The sequence below is a fragment of the Nerophis ophidion genome, linkage group LG01, assembly GCF_033978795.1.
Source record: "Nerophis ophidion isolate RoL-2023_Sa linkage group LG01, RoL_Noph_v1.0, whole genome shotgun sequence".
Taxonomy (NCBI): domain Eukaryota; kingdom Metazoa; phylum Chordata; class Actinopteri; order Syngnathiformes; family Syngnathidae; genus Nerophis; species Nerophis ophidion.
In genome coordinates this window covers 14,642,557-14,663,091 of record NC_084611.1, presented here as the reverse complement: position 1 = coordinate 14,663,091, position 20,535 = coordinate 14,642,557, and the positions used below count along the sequence as shown (strand labels likewise).

General features: G+C 37.5%; 1 protein-coding gene across 8 annotated transcripts in view; it reads right to left on the bottom strand.

The window, feature by feature from the left end:
• pdzd2 (PDZ domain containing 2) overlaps positions 1-20,535 on the bottom strand; it is an 85,823-nt gene that overhangs the window by 21,342 nt on the left and 43,946 nt on the right. For all 8 annotated transcript variants that reach the window (XM_061896753.1, XM_061896771.1, XM_061896780.1 and 5 more), the window contains 7 exons: positions 20,505-20,535; positions 17,205-17,324; positions 15,461-15,575; positions 12,579-12,652; positions 8,154-8,370; positions 6,526-6,643; positions 2,595-2,727 (listed from right to left, as the gene is read on the bottom strand). The exon at positions 20,505-20,535 is cut by the window's right edge. In XM_061896753.1, the coding sequence (XP_061752737.1) occupies positions 2,595-2,727; positions 6,526-6,643; positions 8,154-8,370; positions 12,579-12,652; positions 15,461-15,575; positions 17,205-17,324; positions 20,505-20,535 (808 nt within the window). The remainder of the gene's footprint in view (positions 1-2,594; positions 2,728-6,525; positions 6,644-8,153; positions 8,371-12,578; positions 12,653-15,460; positions 15,576-17,204; positions 17,325-20,504) is intronic.

The following is a 20,535-nucleotide window of genomic DNA, read 5'->3' as shown; positions in this document are numbered from 1 at the left end:
TGCTGTGATTATATCCATCAAATGTTCATTCAAGGCTAAGGCAAAATATCGAGTTATATATCATGTATCGCGATATGGCAAAAAAATATCGAGATATTCATAAAAGGCCATATCGCCCAGCCCTATGCCAACGTCTCTTATATCAGCATGCTAATTTTAGCTAATGTTTTATGTAACCTTTTTACCTAAATGTATATGCTTGTACATAAAAATGATAGGTTTTGATACTTGGCGCCATCTTGGAAGTATGCTATCTTGGAAGTATGCTTACGTCTCTTATATCAGCATGCTAGCTTTTTAGCTAATTTTTTATGTTTACAAATAAAAATGATAGATTTTGATACTTGGCGCCATCTTAGAAGTATTCTTATGTCTCTTATATTAGCATAGTGCCATTAGCATGCTAAAATTTTATCCTTGCATTTTAGCTAATTATGTATGTTTAAACCCAAAAATGATGGATTTTGATACTTGGCGCTATTTTAGAAGTACGCTAAGCTGTCCTATGTCATCATGCAAACGTGAGCTCGCTCATGATTTATGCTAGCCTTTTAGCTAAATTTGTATGTTTAAACCTAAAAATCCTGAATTTGAGGCTTGGTTCTCCACTTGAAATAACGCTAATGTCGCTTATAGCCGCATGCTAATATTTTATGCTAGCTTTTCAGTTAAGTTTATACATAAGAATTATAGAATTTGATACTTGGCGCCATCTTAGAAGTATGCTAATGTCTCTTGTATTACAAAAGTGCTGTTAGCATGCTAAAATTTTATCCTACCTGTTTAGCTAATTTTGTATGTTTAAATCCCAAAATGAGGGATTTTGAAACTTGGCGCTATTTTAGACATACGCTAAGCTGTTCTATGTCATCATGCAAACGTAAGCATGCTAATGATTTATGCTATCTTTCTAGCTAAATTTGTATGTTTAAACCTAAAAATCATGAATTTGATGCTTTGTTCTTCACTTGAAAGAAAGCTATTTTCTCTTATGTTAGCATGCTAATGTTTTATGCTAGCTTTTCAGCTAATTTTTTATGTTTATACCTAAAAATTATAGATTTTGATGCTTGATGTCATCTTAAAAGTGAGCTAACGTCTCTTATATCAGCATGGTAATATTTTATGCTAGCTTTTCAGTTAAGTTTGTATGTTTATACCTAAGATTTATAGATTTTGATGCTTGGTGTCATCTTAAAAGTGAGCTAACGTCTCTTATATCAGCATGGTAATATTTTATGCTAGCTTTTCAGTTAAGTTTGTATGTTTATACCTAAGATTTATAGATTTTGATACTTGGCGCCATCTTAAAAGAATGCTAATGTCTCTTATATTAGCATAGTGCCGTTAGCATGCTAAAATTTTATCCTAGCTTTTTAGCTAAGTTTGTTTGTTTAAAAATGATGGATTTTGATACTTGCCACTATTTTAGAAGTACGCTAAGCTGTTCTATGTCATCATGCAAACGTAAGCATGATAATGATTTATGCTAGCTTTTTAGCTAAATTTGTATTTTTAAATCTAAAGATCATGAATTTGATGCTTCGTTATCCACTAGAAAGAATACTATTGTCTCTTATATTAGCATGGTAATATTAGCATGCTGATGTTCTATGCTAGCTTTTCAGCTAATTTTGTATGTTTATACCTAAAAATTATAGGTTTTGATGCTTGGTGTCATATTAAAATGATGCTAATGTTAGCATGCTAATGTTTTATGCTAGCTTTTCAGATAATTTTGTATGTTTACACTTAAAAATTATAGATTTTGATACTTAGCGACATCTTAGAAGAATGTTAATGTCTCTTATATTTGCACAGTGCAGTTAGCATGCTAACAATTTTAAACTAGCTTTTTAGCTAATTTCGTGTTTAAAGCAGAAAATTATGGATTTTGATACTTGGCGCTATTTTAAATGTACGCTAAGCTGTCCTATGTCATCATGCAAACGTGAGCATGCTAATGATTTATGCTAGCTTTTTAGTTAAATTTGTATGTTTAAACATAAAAATCATGAATTTTATGCTTGGTTCTCCACTTGAAAGAATGCTATTGTCTCTTGTATTAGCATTGCAATGTTAGCATGCTAACGTTTTATGCTGGCTTTTCAGCTAGTTTTGTATGTTTATACCTAAAAATTATAGATTTTGAGGCTTGGTGTCCCCTCAAAAGTATGTTAACATCTCTTATATCAGCTTGCTAATGTTAACATGCTAACGTTTAATGCTAGCTTTTCAGCTAATTATATATGTTTTCAGTTACAAATTATAGATTTTGATACTTGGCACCATTTTAAAAGTATGCTAATGTCTCTTACAATAGCTTAGTGATGTTAGGATGCTAACGTTTTATCCTGGCTTTTTAGCTAATACTGTATACAAGTGGTAGAAAATGGATGGATGGATGGATGTGTATTCCTAAAAATGATTAATTTTGATACTTGGCGCTAAGTTAAAAAGTACGCTAACATGTCCTACGTCCTATGCAATCATGAACATGCTAATGTTTTATGCTTGATTTTTTTTAGCTACGTTTGTTTGTTTAAACCTAAAAATCTGAGTGATTCTGGTGTAGAAAGTGGAAGGAAGCTTACCCTGGGATTTGGGTGACGACTAATGATGAGGCTGACCGGACCAGGACCACATTCACTGAGGGTGGCGTAGGCCTCGCTGAGCGCCGCAAAGCGAAGGTTGACAGCGTCCACCTCCAGGATCTGATCGCCCCGACTGGAAAGTGACATCAACTCTCTCTTTAGACCTCACACCAGTAGTCACCCGTGTGTCGCTTTAGAAAAACAACAGGTGATCGAAGCAAATATATGCATGGATACTAATATATACATATTTACATACACATACACATTTATTCAAATTTACATATATACATACATATATATGTATACAAACACATACTGTATACACACACACACAAATATAGTGTATATGCCCACTATATACTGTATATATATATATATACACACACACACACACACATATATACACACTATATATATTGTACATACATATACACACATTTATGTACATATACGTATATATGTACAGTGTGTATTTGTGTGTATATATATAATATATATACTATACATACATATACACACATACATGTATATATACATGTATAAGTATGTATGTGTGTATATATATGTATAGTATATATAATATATATATATATACACACATACGTGTGGATATACACACACATGTATGTATATATTAGTATCCATATGCATGGATACTAATATATACATATTTACATACACATTTATTCATATTTACATACATACATACATACATACATATACACACACATACTGTATACACACACACAAATATATTGTATATATACACTACATACTGTATATCAATCAATCAATCAATGTTTACTTATATAGCCCTAAATATGTATTTATATATATATATATGTATATATATATATATATATACAGTATATACACAAACACACACACATATATAGATATACACCCAATATATATACTATACATACATATACACACTTATGTACATATATATGTACAGTATGTATGTGTGTGTATACATATATGTATATACATACACACAATATATATACTATACATACATATACACACATGTATGTATACATATATAAGTATACAGTACATATATATATGTATATATATATACACATACGTGTGGATATACACACACACATGTATGTATATATACATGTGTATGTGTGTATATATACACGCATATACATATATACACACACATACATGTATATATACACACACATATATACATATATATATAAATACACACATGTATGTATGAATATATACATATATACATACACACACACAATATATATATACTGTACATACATATACACACATATTTACGTATACAAACCCTGTTTCCATATGACTTGGGAAATTGTGTTATATGTAAATATAAACGGAATACAATGATTTGCAAATTATTTTCAACCCATATTCAGTTGAATATGCTACAAAGACAACATATTTGATGTTCAAACTGATAAAAAATGTTTGTGTGCAAATATTCATTAACTTTAGAATTTGATGCCAGCAACATCGTGAGAAAGAAGTTGGGAAAGGTGGCAATAAATACTGTCATCAAACATCCCACAGGTGTGCAGACTAATTGGGAACAGGTGGGTGCCATGATTGGGTATAAAAGCAGCTTCCATGAAATGCTAAGTAATTCCCAAACAAGGATGGGGTGAGGGTCACCAATTTGTAAGCAAATTGTCGAACAGTTTTAGAACAACATTTCTCAACGAGCTATTGCAAGGAATTTAGGGATTTTACCATCTACGGTCCGTAAAATCATCAAAAAGTTCAGAGAATCTGGAGAAATCACTGCACGTAAGCGATGATATTACGGACTTTTGATCCCTCAGGCGGTACTGCATCAAAAAGCGACATTGGTGTGTGAAGGATATCACCACATGGGCTCAGGAACACTTCATAAAACCACTGTCAGTAACTACAGTTGGTCGCTACATCTGTAAGTGCAAGTTAAAACTCTACTATGCAAAGCCAAACCCATTTATCAACAACAAGGAACGCCGCCGGCTTCGTTGGGCCCGAGCTCATCTAAGATGGACTGATGCAAAGTGGAAAAGTGCTCTGTGGTCTGACGAGTCCACTTTTCAAATTATATTTGGAAACTGTGGACGTGGTGTCCTCCAGACCAAAGAGAAAAATAACCATTCGGATTGTTATAGGTGCACAGTTTAAAAGCCAGCATCTGTGATGGTATGGGGGTGTATTAGTGCCCAAGGCATGGGTAACTTACACATCTGTGAAGGCACCATTAATGCTGAATGGTCCATACAGGTTTTGGAGCAACATATATTGTCATTCAAGCAACGTTATCATGGACGCCCCTGCTTATTTCAGCAAGACAAGTATTATAACAGCGTGGCTTTGTAAAAAACGAGTGCGGGTACTTTCCTGGCCCGCCTGCAGTCCAGACCTGTCTCCCATCGAAAATGTGTGGCGCATTATGAAGCGTAAAATACGACAGCGGAGACCCGCGACTGTTGAACTACTGAAGCTCTACATAAAACAAGAATGGGAAAGAATTCCACTTTCAAAGCTTCAACAATTAGTTTCCTCAGTTCCCAAACGTTTATTGAGTGTTCTTAAAAGAAAGGTGATGTAACACAGTGGTGAACATGTCCTTTCCCAACTACTTTGGCACGTGTTGTAGCCATGAAATTCTAAGTTAAATATTATTTGCAAAAAAAAATAAAGTTTATGAGTTTGAAAATTAAATATATTGTATTTGTAGTGCATTCAACTGAATATGGGTTGAAAAGGATTTGCAAATCATTGTATTCCGTTTATATTTACATCTAATACAATTTCCCAACTCATATGGAAACGGGGTTTGTATATATATATGTATATTTGTGTGCATATATACACACGTAGACAAATATGTGTGCATATATATATATATACATATATGTGTATATATATATATATATATACACAATTTATATAATGTACATACATATACACACATGTATATATACATATATGTATATACAGTATGTGTGTGTATATATACGCGCATATACATGTGTGTATATATATATACACACACACACATATTTATATACACACACATATACACGTAAATATAAATACACACACATATATATATATATATATATATATATATATATATATATATATACATACACATTCACACATAATATATACAGTATACTGTACATACATATATACATAGATGTGTAAATATATATATATAAATATATATACACACACAAACACACATTTTATATATATATATATACAGTATATACATATATATATATATATATATACACACACGCACACACTAAATTCCGGACAATACACTGAGAAGGTGTTTTATTGTTGTTAGTATAGCACCAACTTTTGGACGAGTTCCATTCCTGCAGGTGCTGCAGTGCCTGCCCATTTAGGCCTTTGAACCGTAAGCAGAAGTGCGGTTTCTTTTTCTCACCGTCCATAGAGTTACTACTCATCGAGATTATTTTACAATACATGACTTCTTTTTGTTTGATCAGCCGTTTTACTGCCGCGTTACAAACACCGTTTGGAAACAATTAATAAACATTTACAGAATATTTCTGTGTAAATAACACATTTCACAACGTATATATCTGCAATTTATTTAAGATTTAGTGGGTGTGGCTTATATCCCGGTGCACTCTATACTCTGGAAAATACGGTGTTGCAACACATTATCAGTGCAGTGTCAATACAGCTATTGAGTGTGCTACACACTCAATGACGAGTCATCTCCCAACAACTACATTTAATTCATGATTAATAATATTATTTAATGTTTTAAACATAATTCTAATTATTTAGCAATATTTATACATTAATATGTATTAGGTATTAACTATCAAGTACTAAACTAAAGAGAAAACATGGTATAATAACAACAATACTACTACATACTCCATTTTCTCGTCCTCACCTGAGTCTGCCATCCATCTTGGCCACAGATCCCAGGGCCAGGTTATGGATGTAAATCCCTGGAGAGGAGTTCTCTGGCGTGAGGAAACAAACTCCGATCCCCAAACCCACGCCAGGCTCTAGGAAAAGACAAAGTAAAAATATTAACCCGCAGTTTGGGTTGTGTTGTTGTTCTTGATGCGACAAAGGTGTGAGCAAGACTAAAATTAGACGAGAACGTTGCAGGCAAGTGAAACACAATTGTCCATTTACAGCCCTCAAATTGATTGCAACCTTGCTTTGCAGAGCAGACGGCTTCTCCTAGATCTTGTCCAGTTTGCGACGTAGTCCTGAAAGGACAAAAGTCTGAGTGTCCACAGCTGTGCCCGTCTTTCGATCATTTGAACGGCGGCCGGCATTGTCCCAATTTGTGGACGACACCTACGCCAATCAGCGGAAGTCCTAGTGTCAGTATCCTGAATAGGTAGATGTCTTCAACGTGAATCCCCAGGCACGCAACACTCCACTTCTCCTGAGAGTTTGTGGTGTGTTTAGCAGCAAACGTTCGGTCGGGACTGACGGGTACCCTGCAAATTTGTCACAACCTTGCTTTGTAGAGCAGACGGCTTCTCCTAGATGTTGTCTAGTTTGCGACACAGTCAGGAAAGGACAAAAGACTGAGTGTCCACAGCTATCTCCGTCCTTCAAACATTTGTGGCATCTTTGTGGTACCTTAAACGGCTGCCGGCATCTTCTGAATTACGCCAATCAGCAGAAGTCCTGGTGTCAGGATTCTGAGTAGGTAGATGTCTTCAACATGAATCGCCAGGCACACAACTCTCCACTTCTCCCAAGAGTTCGTCCTGTGTCGAGCAGCAAACGTTGTTTGTTCCGTTGGGACAGACAAGTTCAATCCAAATTGATCGCAACCTTGCTTTGCGGAGCAGACGGCTTCTCCTAGATGTAGTCCAGTTTGCGACGTAGTCCGGAAAGGACATTAAATGAAAGAAAATGCTCTGTTGGGACATACGGGTTCCCCCAAACCCGAGATCTTGTCAATTTTATTGAGAGGCGAGTTGACCAATTCCAAATTATATTTGGAAACTGTGGACGTGGTGTCCTCCAGACCAAAGAGAAAAATAACCATTCGGATTGTTATAGGTACACAGTTTAAAAGCCAGCATCTGTGATGGTATGGGGGTGTATTAGTGCCCAAGGCATGGGTAACTTACACATCTGTGAAGGCACCATTGGGAGAGCGATGCAAAAAGAGGCTACAAGAGGCTGCAAGCGATGCAAAAAGAGGCTACAAGAGAGTTAAGACAAGATAAAGGAGCAACAGCTGGAGAAAGAAATGAGACAGAAACAAAAACAGATACTTTTACTCGAGTATTGCTTTCAAGTACTTCATACAATACTGCAGTCTGGGAACTATTCTAAGATTTAGGTGGCGTGTCCTCGGCCGCCATGTAGACCTAACCTTTATCCATACCGACTACTTGGTCTCGTATTAAGTACACAATGGTACTCTGTGGACATTAGAGTGTATAATGTAGAGATCAAACCTTTATCCATACGGACTACTTAGTCTAGTACTAAGTACACAATGGTACTCTGTGGACATCAGGGTGTGTAATGTAGAGACCTTACCTTTATCCAGCGTGACCTCCATGATGACACAATCCTTTGGACCGGGACCCGGTCTGCCCTCGGACTCCTCTGGGCCCGCATGGATGTTGGAACTGTGGCTGGCGCTGGAGTTGGGAGTACTGGAGCGGCTCGGCAAGGTGGGCGTGGCACACGGCGTCAGACTGGGACTCCGCAGGCGAGTCCGGATGGTCAATGAGACCACACCTCTCTTCAGTTGCTGGGAGAAATATGTTGTATTATTATATAGCTGTGATATATTCATAAATACATGAACTATGATATCCATGATGATGTCTATGATGTCCCCGTTAATCAATTCAGTGTAATACGGTGGATTTTATTTTTTATTATATAAAATACCCTGAAAAGCAGGGAAACCTGCGAAACAGGCTTGTAGTGATGATAGAACCTTTTGTGTTTTTTCCTAACCTAACATATATTCCGCTTTTGAACACTGATGCGTCATCTATGTTGCTGCTCCTCGATCTTAGCGCTGCTTTCGATACCGTCGATCATAATATTTTATTAGAGCGTATCAAAACACGAATTGGTATGTCAGACTCAGCCCTGTCTTGGTTTAACTCTTATCTTACTGATAGGATCCAGTGCGTCTCCCATAACAGTGTGACCTCGGACTATGTTAAGGTAACGTGTGGAATTCCCCAGGGTTTGGTCCTTGGCCCTGTACTCTTCAGCATCTACATGCTGTCGCTAGGTGACATCATACGCAAATACGGTATTAGCTTTCACTGTTATGCTGATGACCCCAACCTAAAGCTGACCAACACGCCGGACTGTAGTCAGTTGGAAGCGTGTCTTAATGAAATTAAACAATGGATGTCCGCTAACTTTTTGCAACTTAATGCCAAAAAAACGGAAATGCTGATTATCGGTCCTGCTAGACACCGACTTCTATTTAATAATACAACTTTAACATTTGACAACCAAATAATAAAACAAGGTGACTCTGTAAAAAATCTGGGTATTATCTTCTACCCAACTCTCTCCTTTGAGTCACACATTAAAACCGTTACTAAAACGGCCTTCTTTCATCTCCTTAATATCGCTAAAATTTGCTCCATTTTGTCCACTAAAGACACTGAGATCATTATCCATGCGTTTGTTACGTCTCGCCTCGATTACTGTAACGTATTATTTTCGGGTCTCCACATGTCTAGCATTAAAAGATTACAGTTGGTACAAAATGCGGCTGCTAGACTTTTGACAAGAACAAGAAAGTTTGATCATATTACGCCTATACTGGCTCACCTGCACTGGCTTCCTGTGCACTTAAGATGTGACTTTAAGGTTTTACTAATTACGTATAAAATACTACACGGTCTAGCTCCAGCCTATCTTGCAGATTGTATTGTACCATATGTCCCGGCAAGAAATCTGCGTTCAAAAGACTCCGGCTTATTAGTGATTCCTAGAGCCCAAAAAAAGTCTGCGGGCTATAGAGCGTTTTCCGTTCGGGCTCCAGTACTCTATAATGCCCTCCCGGTAACAGTTCGAGATGCTACCTCAGTAGAAGCATTTAAGTCTCACCTTAAAACTCATCTGTATACTCTAGCCTTTAAATAGACCTCCTTTTTACACTAGTTGATCTGCCGCTTCTTTTCTTTCTCCTATGTCCCCCCCTCCGTTGTGGAGGGGGTCCGGTCCGATGACCATGGATGAAGTACTGGCTGTCCAGAGTCGAGACCCAGGATGGACCGCTCGTCGGGACCCAGGATGGACCGCTCGCCTGTATCGGTTGGGGACATCTCTACGTTGCTGATCCGCCTACGCTTGAGATGGTCTCCTGTGGACGGGACTCTCGCTGCTGTCTTGGATCCGCTTGAACTGAACTCTCGCGGCTGTGTTGGAGCCACTATGGATTGAACATTCACAGTATCATGTTAGACCCGCTCGACATCCATTGCTTTCGGTCCCCTAGAGGGGGGGGGTTGCCCACATCTGAGGTCCTCTCCAAGGTTTCTCATAGTCAGCATTGTCACTGGCGTCCCACTGGATGTGAATTCTCCCTGCCAACTGGGTGTGAGTTTTCCTTGCCCTTTTGTGGGTTCTTCCGAGGATGTTGTAGTCGTAATGATTTGTGCAGTCCTTTGAGACATTTGTGATTTGGGGCTATATAAATAAACATTGATTGATATAACGACTAAACCACAGAAACTTTGACTATATATATATATATATATATATATATATATATATATATATATATATATATATATTTTTTTTTAAATTGATTTAAAATTTGGAAAAAAAACAACATATATTTACATTTGGGGCGGTACAGCTCGATTGGTAGAGTGACTGTGCCAGCAACTTGAGGGTTCCAGGTTCAATCCCCGATTCCCTAACCTAACATATATTCCGCTCTACTACGGTATTGAGCACTGTATAACGACTAAACCACAGAAACCTTGACTATACAAACCCCGTTTACACATGAGTTGGGAAATTGTGTTGGATGTAAATATAAACGGAATACAATGATTTGCAAATCATTTTCAACCCATATTCAGTTGAATATGCTACAAAGACAACATATTTGATGTTCAAACTGATAAACGTTTTTTTTTTTTTTTAAATAATCATTAACTTTAGAATTTGATGCCAGCAACACGTGACAAATGAGTTGGGAAATGTGGCATCAAATACTGATAAAGTTGAAGAATGCTCATCAAACACTCATATGGAACATCCCACAGGTGTGCACGCTAAATGGGAACAGGTGGGTGCCATTATTGGGTATAAAAGCAGCTTCCATGAAATGCTAAGTAATTCACAAACAAGGATGGGGCGAGGGTCACCAATTTGTAAGCAAATTGTCGAACAGTTTTAGAACAACATTTCTCAACGAGCTATTGCAAGGAATTTAGGGATTTTACCATCTACGGTCCGTAAAATCATCAAAAGGTTCAGAGAATCTGGAGAAATCACTGCACGTAAGCGATGATATTACGGACCTTTGAGCCCTCAGGCGGTACTGCATCAAAAATGGACAGTGTGTAAAGGATATCGCCACATGGGCTCAGGAACACTTCATAAAACCACTGTCAGTAACTACAGTTGGTTGCTACATCTGTAAGTGCAAGTTAAAACTCTACTATGCAAAGCAAAACCCATTTATCAACAACACCAAGGAACGCCGCTGGCTTCGCTGGGCCCGAGCTGATCTAAGATGGACTGATGCAAAGTGGAAAAGTGTTCTGTGGTCTGACGAGTCCACATTTCAAATTATATTTAGAAACTGTGGACGTGGTGTCCTCCGGAAGAAAGAGGAAAATAACCATCCGTATTGTTATAGGCAAAAATTTCAAAAGCCAGCATCTGTGATGGTATGGGGGTGTATTAGTGCCCAAGGCATGGGTAACTTACACATCTGTGAAGGCACCATTAATGCTGAATGGTCCATAGAGGTTTTGGAGCAACATATGTTGTCATCCATGCAACGGTATCATGGACGCCCCTGCTTATTTCAGCAAAACAATGCCAAGTAGTATAGTAAAAGAGTGAGGGTACTTTCCTGGCCCGCCTGTAGTCCAGACATGTCTCCCATGGAAATTGTGTGACGCAATAGGAAGCGTAAAATACGACAACAAGACCCCTGACTGTTGAACAACTTAAGCTCTACATAAAACAAGAATGGTAAAGAATTCCACTTTCAAAGCTTCAACAATTAGTTTCCTCAGTTCCCAAACGTTTATTGAGTGTTGTTAAAAGAAAAGGTGATGTAACACAGTGGTGAACATGCCCTTTCCCAAATACTTTGCCACATGTTGCAGCCAGGAAATTCTAAGTTAATTAATATTTGCAAAAAAATAAAAAATTTATGAGTTTGAATATCTAATATCTTTTCTTTGTAGTTCAATCATTTCAATCATTGTATTCCATTTATATTTAAATCTAACACAATTTCCCAACTCATATGGAAACGGGGTTTGTATATACATATATATATATATATTTTTTTTAAATTGATTTAAAATTCGAAAAACAAACTAACATATTTATATTTGGGGCGGTATAGCTCGGTTGGTAGAGTGGCCTTGCCAGCAACTTGAGGGTTCCGGGTTCGATCCCCGCTTCTGCCATCCTAGTCACTGCCGTTGTGTCCTTGGGCAAGACACTTTACCCACCTGCTACCAGTGCCACCCACACTGGTTTATAGGTAACTTAGATATTGGGTTTCACTATGTAAAAGTGCTTTGAGTCACACCAGAAAAGCGCTATGTAAATATAATATAAAACTTCACACTATATATTTTTTTGATAATAAAAAAAATAGCTATAGGCGTTCGGATAGTTTGTGTTAGCTGGTATTGAGTCATTTTATATATTTTTTGTTTGCTTAATAGTGAAAATGAGACTGCTGCTTGAGGCACTGCTTTAGTGGACGTCATAACTGAGAGGAACCTTGAATGTCTGGATGGCTTGTTGGTGTGTCAGCCCCTGAAGAGACTCTCCGTTTACTTCCAGAATCTCATCTCCTGTGCAGCAACACACAATAAAACATCAAATACTTTGGCACTTCTTTTCAAAAGCACAGCTAGAATATCAGAATCATAGACCAAAAAAAAAAAAAAGTATTCACAGCGCTTCACTTTTCCCCCTGTTATGTTACAACCTTATGACATACATTATTTTTGTCCTCAACATTCTACACACAACAGCCCATAATGACATAGTGAAAAACTTTTTTTTTTTTTTTAATCTATAACATAAATTGTGTAAAAAGTGAAATACTGTAAATACTTTCCGGATGCACTGTAGAAGAGTTTTGGTCAGTTTTGACACAATGAATATGAAAAGTGATAAGTTGATGTGAAACAATCCGCCACTGTTGATACTTTAAGGGGAGCAGCACTTTTTGGGGGGGGAATTGTGTCTATCATTTGCAATCCTTATGTAAGACAAGTGCACATATATTTTTCTTTTATTAACTCGTTTTTCTATTTATTAACTCGTCAATAAGTGTTAGCAAGAGTCAGCTAACAATAAAGCCAATGAGAGTCCATCTATTCTGCCTATAATGTGCTCTAAAAAACAACCAAAAACCTCCATTAATGTTTCCTGTATATAAACACAAAGTATATATGGAATGTAGTATCCGCCACATTCATAAAAACATATAATATTTTCATATTTTGGATGTTGGAACAGTTGGTGGGATATGGAGAAGTTTACATATCGCCCATTCATTGTCAATGGGGAGAAAATGATCAAAAATTCATGGAAAACTGGGAATTTTGGAAAAGTGAAAAGATGTTTTGCGTTCAACAAATGTGAAGAGTAGTGTAGGTGGGAGGCACATTTTGGAATCGGGTAAAAAATGATGTAACATTTTGAGAATTTAGGGCGTTGTAGAACTGTGAATATGTCCATTCATTTGAATGGGAATTTCAGGGAAAAACGGGAAATTTTGAACATATACAGAAGGTAATGCAAAAATTGTCCTAGATGGTATGAATTTGTTGGTATTGGAATTTTTCAAAACGGTTGAAAAAAGTTGACGTCGTAACAGTTTGAATTCGGAATTCCTGGAATTGCGGGAAAAACAGGAATTTGTACAAAAAGAAGAATGGTAGTGTTGTTGGCCCAATTAAGAGGAAAGTTCTGAAGGTGGAATGGTCAAAAACGGTCGAAAAATGTGGACTGTGAAAACTTTCCCACAAGAGGTGGAAATTGGGATTGGGAATTTTTTTCAACTTGCAAAATAGTAGTTTGATTGTCAGCAGTGAGTGGAAGGTGTTGAAAGTGGAACGGTTCCAATCGGGTGAGAATTGTGGGAGTTGTGGAAGTTTGAAAAATGGCCCATTCATTTTCAATAGAAATAATTATTTTGCAAATAATCATGAAGTTAGAATTTAATGGCAGCAACACATTGCAGAAAAGTTGTCACAGGGGCATTTTTACCACTGTGTTACATGGCCTTTCCTTTTAACAACACTCAGTAAACGTTTGGGAACTGAGGAGACACATTTTTGAAGTTTTCCAACTCTTTCCCATTCTCGCTTGATGTACAGCTTAAGTTGTTCAACAGTCCTGGGTCTTCGTTGTGGTATTTTAGGCTTCATATTGCGGCACACATTTTTAATGGGAGGCAGGTCTGGACTACAGGCAGGCCAGTCTAGTACCCGCACTCTTTTATTACAAAGCCACGCTGTTGTAACATGTGGCTTGGCATTGTCTTGCTGAAATAAGCAGGGGCGTCCTTGATAACGTTGCTTGGATGGCAACATATGTTGCTCCAAAACCTGTATGTACCTTTCAGCATTAATGGTGCCTTCACAGATGTGTAAGTTAGCCATGCCTTGGGCACTAATACACCCTCATACCATCACAGATGCTGGCTTTTACACTTAGCACCTAGAACAATTCGGATGGTTCTTCTCCTCTTTGTTCTGGAGGACGCAACATCCACAGTTTCCGAAAAAAAAAATGGAAATGTGGACTTGTCAGAACACAGAACGCTTTTCCACTTTGCATCAGTCCATCTTAGATTAGCTCGGGCCCAGCGAAGCCAGCGGCGTTCCTTGGTGTTGTTGATAAATGGGTTTTGCTTTGCATAGTAGAGTTTTAACTTGCACTTAGAGTTGTAGCGACCAACTGTAGTTACTGAGAGTGGTTTTCTGAAGTTTTCCTGAGCCCATGTGGTGATATCCTTTACACACTGATGTCGCTTTTTGATGCAGTACCGCCTGAGGGATCCAAGGTCACGGGCATTCAATGTTAAGTGTAGTGATTTCTCCAGATTCTCTGAAACTTTTGATGATATTAAGGAACGTAGATGGTGAAATCCCGAAATTCCTTGCAATAGCTGGTGGAGAAATGTTGTCCTTAACAATTTGTGTTGACAATTTGTGTTGACAAAGTGGTGACCCTCGCCCCATCCTTGTTTGTGAATGACTGAGCATTTCATGGTAGCTGCTTTTATATTTCATATTATATTTTCATATTAGCCTTTTCAACCGTGGGATGTTCCAAATAAGTGTTTGATGAGCATTCCTCAACGTTCTCTGTCTTTTTTGCCACTTGTGCCAGCTTTTTTGAAACATGTTGCAGGCATCAAATTCCAAATGAGCTAATATATGCAAAAAAATAAAAGTTTTCCAGTTCGTACGTTAAATATCTTGTCTTTGCAGTCTATTCAATTGAATATAGGTTGAAACATATTTTTGGTGTAGTATGTAACATGTGAGAATGTTTGGATGTACACACAAGTATGTTTTTAGTATGTTAGAAAGCATGAAAAAAAGACAAACGTAAGGATTGTGAAGGTTGAAGACAAACTTTACCTTCTTTCAGTCGTCCGTCCGCTGCTGCGGCGCCGTGGGAGAAAATGGTCTTGACAAAAATCCCCATTTGGCCGCGTGCTGAATCCTGACCACCAACAATACTGAACCCTAGACCCTGGACAAGGACAGGAACGTTTTATTAAAGAAGGACGTGTGTACTTGTTTCATTAGGTTTAATTCAAGAAGGATGTCATTAAAGAAGATTAATTCATGTATTCACTCACCTTTCCTTGGCATGTCATTATAAAAGATTAATTCATGTATTCACTCACCTTTCCTTAACATGTCATAGAAGATGAATTCATGTATTCACTCGCCCTTCCTTGGCATGTCAATTATAGAAGATGAATTCAAGTATGCATTCACCCTTCTTTGACATTTAATTAGAGAAGATTAAGTCATGTATTCACTCGCACTCCCTTGGCATGTCATTATAGAAAAGGGCGGTTTAGCTCGGTTGGTAGCGTGGCCATGCCAGCAACTTGAGGGTTGCAGGTTCGATTCCCGCTTCCGCCATCCTAGTCACTGCCTTTGTGTCCTTGGGCAAGACACTTTACCCACCTGCTCCCAGTGCCACCCACACTGGTTTGAATGTAACTTAGATATTGGGTTTCACTATGTAAAGCGCTTTGAGTCATAGAGAAAAAGCGCTATATAAATATAATTCACTTCACTATCAATTTACCCTTCCTTGACATGTCATTATAGAAAAGGACTTAATGTATTCACTAACCCTCCCTTGACTTTAACATGTCAATATAGAAGATGAATTCATGTATTCACTCAGCATTCATTGGCATGTCATTATAGAAGATGAATTCATGTATTCATTTACCCTTCCTTGACATGTCATTATAGAAGAGGAATTCATGTATTCACTCACCTTTCCTTAACATGTCATTATAGAAGATGAATTCATGTATTCACTCGCCTTTCCTTGGCATGACATTATAGAAGATGAATTCATGTATTAATTTACTTTTCCTTGACATGTCATTATAGAAAAGGAATTCATGTATTCACTCACCCTTCCTTGACATGTCAATATAGAAGATGAATTCATGTATTCACTCGGTCTTCCTTGGCAACTCATTATAGAAGATTAATTCATGTATTCATTTACCCTTCTTTGGCATGTCATTATAGAAGATGAATTCATGTATACACTCACCTTTCCTTGACATGTCATTATAGAAGACAAATTCATGTATTCACTTAGCCTTCCTTGGCATGTCATTAAAGATTAATTCATGTATTCATTTACCCTTCCTTGACATGTCATTATAGAAGATGAATTCATGTATTCACTCACCCTTCGTTGACATGTCGTTATAGAAGATTCATTAATGTATTCACTATCCCTTCCTTCGCATGTCATTATAAAAGATAAACTCATGTATGCACTCACCCTCCCTTCACATGTCATTATAGAAGATGAATTAATGTATTCACTCACCTTTCCTTGACATGTCATTATAGAAAATTAATTCATGTATTCACTCGCCCTTCCTTGGTATGTCATTATAGAAAATGAATTCATGTATGCACTCACCCTCCCTTGATATGTCATTATAGAAGATTAATTCATGTATTCACTCACCTTTCCTTGACATGTCATTACAGAAGATGAATTCATGTATTCACTCACCTTTCCTTGGCATGTCATTAGAGAAGACAAATCCATGTATTCACTCACCCTTCCTTGACATGTCATTATAGTAGATGAATTCATGTATTCACTCACCTTTCCTTGTCCTTTCATCAGCACGATGTTGGAGATAATAGATGGCTGGGCCAGTCGCCATGGCGACTCCACTTGAACCGTACTCAGCGAGCGTGCAGATTTCCTGATGATGGAATATTCCTGCAACATGAGAGCAAATCAAAAGTCATATTTGACATGTCGGCATTAGTAGCTAATATTGATTATTGATTAATTCTTACTACTTTCTTCACTGTTTATTCAAACAGTCTTTAGTCATAAATTCCATGTTGTTATTCTTACAGTGTCAGCAACACACTCCTTTTTTGTTATCATCGCATTTGCATAATCATTACTGTCCATCTTTCCATTATTGTTACATTATATTCATCATCTGTACTCTAGTACTTGTACTCTAGTACATGATATTCCTCACCCACACTCTGTACTCTAGTACTTGTACACTAGTACATGATATTCATCACCCACACACTAGTACTTGTACTCTAGTACATGATATTCCTCACCCACACTCTGTACTCTAGTACTTGTACACTAGTACATGATATTCATCACCCACACACTAGTACTTGTACTCTAGTACATGATATTCCTCACCCACACTATGTACTCTAGTACTTGTACACTAGCACATGATATTCATCACCCACACTCTAGTACTTGTACTCTACTACATGATATTCATCACCCTCACTCTGAACTCGAATACTTGTACTCTAGTACATGATATTCCTCACCCACACTATGTACTCTAGTACTTGTACACTAGCACATGATATTCATCACCCACACTCTAGTACTTGTACTCTACTACATGATATTCATCACCCTCACTCTGAACTCGAATACTTGTACTCTACTACATGATATTTATCACCCACACTCTGTACTCTAGTACTTGTACACTAGCACATGATATTCATCACCCACACTCTGTAATCTAGTATGTGTACTTGATTGATTGATTGATTGATACTTTTATTAGTAGTTTGCACAGTACAGTACATATTCCGTACAATTGACCACTAAATGGTAACACCCGAATAAGTTTTTCAACTTGTTTAAGTCGGGGTCCACGTTAATCAATTCATGTACACTGTAGTACTTGTAAAGTATATTATACTTGTACTGTACTATATTTGTACTGTACTACTCGTATGAGTTATACTTGCACTGTAATAGTAGTATGTGTTATACTTGTACTGAAGTACTTGTGTGTGCTATACTTGTACTATTGTAGTTGAATGTTTAATACTTGTATTTGTACTGTAGTAATTGTATGTGTTATATTTATACTGTACTAGACACAGTGGTACACACAGTAGTAGACAAAGTAGTAGACACAGTAGTAGACCTAGCAATACACACAGTGGTAGACAAAGTAGTAGACACAGTAGTAGGCAATGTAGTAGACAATGTGGTAGACAAAGTAGTAGACACAGTAGTACACAAAGTAGTAGACACCGTAGTATAAAAAGTAGTATACAAAGTAGCAGACAAAGTTGTAGACACAGTAGTAGACATGGTAGTAGACACAGCAGTAGGCAAAGAAGTAAACACAGTAGTAGACACAGTAGTAGACAACGTAGTAGACACAGTAGTACACAAAGTAGTAGACACCGTAGTATACAAAGTAGCAGACAAAGTTGTAGACACAGTAGTAGACACGGTAGTAGACACAGCAGTAGGCAAAAAAGTAAACACAGTAGTAGACACAGTAGTGGACACAGTAGTAGACACAGTAGTAGTCAAAGTAGTACACAAAGTAGTAGACACAGTAGTAGACAAAGTAATAGACATTGTAGTAGACAAAGGAGTAGACACAGTAGTAGACAACTTAGTAGACAAAGGAGCAGACACAGTAGTAGACAAAGTAGTAGACACAGTAGTAGACACAGTAGTAGACAAAGAAGTACACACAGTAGTAGACACGGTAGTAGACACAGTTGTAGACACAGTAGTACACAAAGTAGTAGACAAAGTAGCAGACAAAGTTGTAGACACAGTAGTAGACATGGTAGTAGACACAGCAGTAGGCAAAAAAGTAAACACAGTAGTAGACACAGTAGTAAACACAGTAGTAGACACAGTAATAGACAAAGTAGTAGACAATGTGGTAGACAAAGTAGTAGACACAGTAGTACACAAAGTAGTAGACACCGTAGTAGACAAAGTAGTAAACAAAGTAGCAGACAAAGTTGTAGACACAGTAGTAGACATGGTAGTAGACACAGCAGTAGGCAAAGAAGTAAACACAGTAGTAGACACAGCAGTAGGCAAAAAAGTAAACACAGTAGTAGACACAGTAGTAAACACAGTAGTAGACACAGTAATAGACAAAGTAGTAGACAATGTGGTAGACAAAGTAGTAGACACAGTAGTACACAAAGTAGTAGACACCGTAGTAGACAAAGTAGTAAACAAAGTAGCAGACAAAGTTGTAGACACAGTAGTAGACATGGTAGTAGACACAGCAGTAGGCAAAGAAGTAAACACAGTAGTAGACACAGTGGTAAACACAGTAGTAGACACAGTAGTAGACAAAGTAGTAGACACAGTAGTACACAAAGTAGAAGACACCGTAGTAGACAACGTAGTATACAAAGTAGCAGACAAAGTTTTAGACACAGTAGTAGACATGGTAGTAGACACAGCAGTAGGCAAAAAAGTAAACACAGTAGTAGGCACAGTAGTAGACAGTAGTAGACACAGTAGTAGACAAAGTAGTAGACACAGTAGTAGACACAGTAGTAAACACAGTAGTAGACACAGTAGTAGACAAAGTAGTAGACAAAGTAATAGACACAGTAGTAGACAAAGGAGTAGACACAGTAGTAGACACAGTTGTAGACACAGTAGTAGACAACTTAGTAGGCAAAGGAGCAGACACAGTAGTAGACAAAGTAGTAGACACAGTAGTAGACAAAGAAGTACACGCAGTAGTAGACAAGGAAGTAGACAAAGTAGTAGACACAGTAGTAGACACAGTAGTAGACAAAGTAGTAGAAAAAGTAGTAGACACAGTAGTAGACACAGTAGTAGACAAAGAAGTACACGCAGTAGTAGACACGGTAGTAGACACAGTCGTAGTCAAAGTAGTAGACAAAGTACACAAAGTGGTAGACACAGTAGTAGACACAGTAGTAGACATAGTAGTAGACACAGTAGTAGACACAGTAGTAAACAAATTAGTACACACAGTAAAAGACACAGTAGTTGACAAAGTAGTAGACACTAGTAGACAGAGTAGTACACAAAGTAGTACAGTATTACACACAGTAGTAGACACAGTAGTAGAGAGAGTAGAGAAGAAGTACTGACCGGTCTGTCTGCAGCAGGATCCAGTTGTTGT